At 42.0% G+C, this 2,634-nt stretch overlaps 1 protein-coding gene across 1 annotated transcript; it reads right to left on the bottom strand.

Moving 5' to 3' along the window:
- Positions 1 to 1,451: 1,451 nt before the first annotated feature.
- On the bottom strand, positions 1,452 to 2,108 carry LOC18044162. Its single transcript, XM_006436082.2, has one exon. It carries the CDS (start codon positions 2,055 to 2,057, stop codon positions 1,470 to 1,472), a length of 588 nt encoding a protein of 195 aa, XP_006436145.2. The 5' UTR covers positions 2,058 to 2,108; the 3' UTR covers positions 1,452 to 1,469.
- Positions 2,109 to 2,634: the final 526 nt, after the last annotated feature.

Raw genomic sequence — 2,634 nt, 5'->3', positions numbered from 1 at the left:
GTAGCCGGATGTTTGCTGGGGAAAGTTTTGCATCCAAGAGGAGTTCAACAGAGAGGGGCTTAAGTCTGCGCTGCGGCAAGTTTGGAGAACAGCTGAGGGATTCAGAGTTGAAAGCCTGGGAAGCAAAACATTCGTGTTCAAATTTGCCTCCGAAGCAGATAAGAGACGAGTTCTCTCTGGAGGTCCTTGGCATTTTGAACGCGCATTGATAGTTCTAAAAGAACCGAGTGGCATAGGAGAAATAACAAAGCAAGTATTTACGCACTCAGCCTTTTGGGTGCAATTACATAATATTCCAGTCGGATGCATGGAGCAAGAAACGGTAAGAATGCTGGGGGGAACCATTGGTACTGTGGAAGATATTGATGCAGATGAAGAAGGGGAGTGCATTGGCCAATACGCAAGAGTACGAATCTCAATCGATATCACACAACCATTGAAAAAGATAATCTATGTGGAGCAGGAAGGGGAAGAGGACATCCCGATCCCAGTGGTATATGAGAGGCTATCAGATTTCTGCTTCTGCTGTGGCCGGATAGGGCACCCATATAAGGAGTGTGATAAGTACGAAGGGCAGCCAAAGGATAAACTCGCCTATGGAGTGTGGATGCAGGCAGTCCATTTGTACGGGAGACCCAAAGCCAACAGAAGTCATGAAAAAGGGCAAAAGGCTACCGGTACATCATCCAACCACTCAACAAAGACGGGGTACAAAGACCAAAGGAGTAATTCACCGGCTAAACCTCAACAGATCTCCCCATGGAACATGGCCGACGTAACCGGAACAGATCTAAGCACGAACCAAGACGATGAACACGTGGCAGTTACTCAGGGCGGCATTCAGAAGGAGGTAGGTGAAGATCAATTAATGCCTAGTTCGATAGAATCAAGAGAGCAGCCAATAGGCTGCAGAAAGTTATCTGTGACAGCTGTCAATTAGAAACAATTCAGAATGCAGAATGGAGAAGCGGGAAGAGCAGGTGAAAAAAGGAGGGAATGTGAAAACTTAACCAGGTAAAGAAATTTGGCCATTGTGGGTTTGGAGCAAAAGCGGGAGCCCAAGAGAGTGGAGAAGAGGACGAAGGTGTGGATAATGGGCCAGAGGTAGTTTGCTTAAAGCCCAAAGGAAAGAATTGGAAGCGCCAAGCCCGGATTAAAAGTGGAAAAAATGGATCGAAACTGGAAACATGTCTTTGTAAAAGGCCGAGGCATGACAAATTGACAATAATGGGTTAAGCCCATATAAAAAAAAAAAATTCTTGTGACTTTGGTTATTGCGTTATATATAAATAGAGATTTTAATCCTCAATAAGTCATATATCTAAGTAATTCCCACCCTCATTTTCACTTGCCAAAACATTTTTTTCTCATTTAAAAAATTCACCCAATATAACATTAACGAAAAAGAACAAACAATAGCCAAAAAAAAAACTCAATTTTAAATGATTACATTTTTTTCCCACTAAAATTTATTTCTTTTCAACAGCCGATTCCGGCCACACACTTACCCTCTCTTTCTCATACTTAACAAACAAAGCACTCACCGCCGCCACAAAATAAACCTGAATCAACACAATAGCCGGCGTGTGATAATTTATCACCCCTTTTCCTGTCGCCAGCTCCACCGCCACCAGCGCCGTTAACCCCAAAATCGCAATCCGCCCATTGATCCTCTCGCTATACGAGCTGAACCCAAAATCCACTTTCAACCCGCCCGACATCGGCTCATTTAGTGGTACCGGCGGCAGGTACATCGATGACCCCGATTTCGCCGTCGACCCTTTTTTGGATTTTCGGGCTTCGGCTTTCTTACCGGTTCCGCTCCGGTATCGGATTCGAAGTTTGGATAGGCGGTTCTCGAACTTGTCGTCCGGGTCGGGTTGGCTTGTTTCCGGTTCTGCTGGGGTTTCGGAATCGGTGGCGCGTGTGGTGAATGTGGAGGTGTAGGTGTACGTGGAGGGTTTATGCCCGTGGGGGTCTAAGAGTGGGGGGGCGCGTGATGAGGGGAATGGGTTTGTGGAGAATTGGAGAGAAGAAGAAGCTGATATGGAAGCCATTTTTGTGTCTGTTCTGTTTTTTCAGTTAGATAAGGTTCTTTTTTTTCCTTTTGAAAGAAAATATTTCTATTTCAAAAATATGCATAATTTATAGTCCTTAAATAATTTTATTATGGGGCTGTGATCTGTCTACGTGGCAGTAATCAGTGGCGGGTGGGGATTGGGCTCGATTTGATGACGATTCTTTCTAGCAAATGTTGATTTTGAGTAGGTGCATTGAACACGGCCCAATTCACCCAATTAGCGAAATTAGCTGTAATTGGTCTATTAACGACATTTAGGTAGAGTTTATTTTTTGAAATGGAGCGTCAATCCTAAGGAGTGAGAATTGTAAAATTGAAAGTGTAAAGTGAGAGCAAAAATAGAGTATCTACTTAGACTGTAATAAAAGTGTGGATTGTTGATTAGAATCCAAAAAATATGTTTATTTTATCTTAAATTAGGAGTGAATTGTCATAAATGATAATTCTACTCTTATGTAAAGAGTATGTAGCTTTTAATTAGAAAATTAATAAGAAAATAAATTTGTATAATAACTTATTTATTTATTATTAATTTTAATTGTATGAAATAATAA

Source organism: Citrus clementina, unplaced genomic scaffold (assembly GCF_000493195.1).
Source record: "Citrus clementina cultivar Clemenules unplaced genomic scaffold, Citrus_clementina_v1.0 scaffold_4, whole genome shotgun sequence".
Lineage (NCBI taxonomy): Eukaryota > Viridiplantae > Streptophyta > Magnoliopsida > Sapindales > Rutaceae > Citrus > Citrus x clementina.
Note: the sequence above shows the minus strand (reverse complement) of the source record. Positions and strands in the feature narration are given on the sequence as shown.

Coding starts and splice junctions, on each gene's coding strand:
- LOC18044162 (XM_006436082.2), bottom strand. CDS start 2,057: ATGGCTTCCATATCAGCTTCTTCTTCTCTCCAATTCTCCACAAACCCA.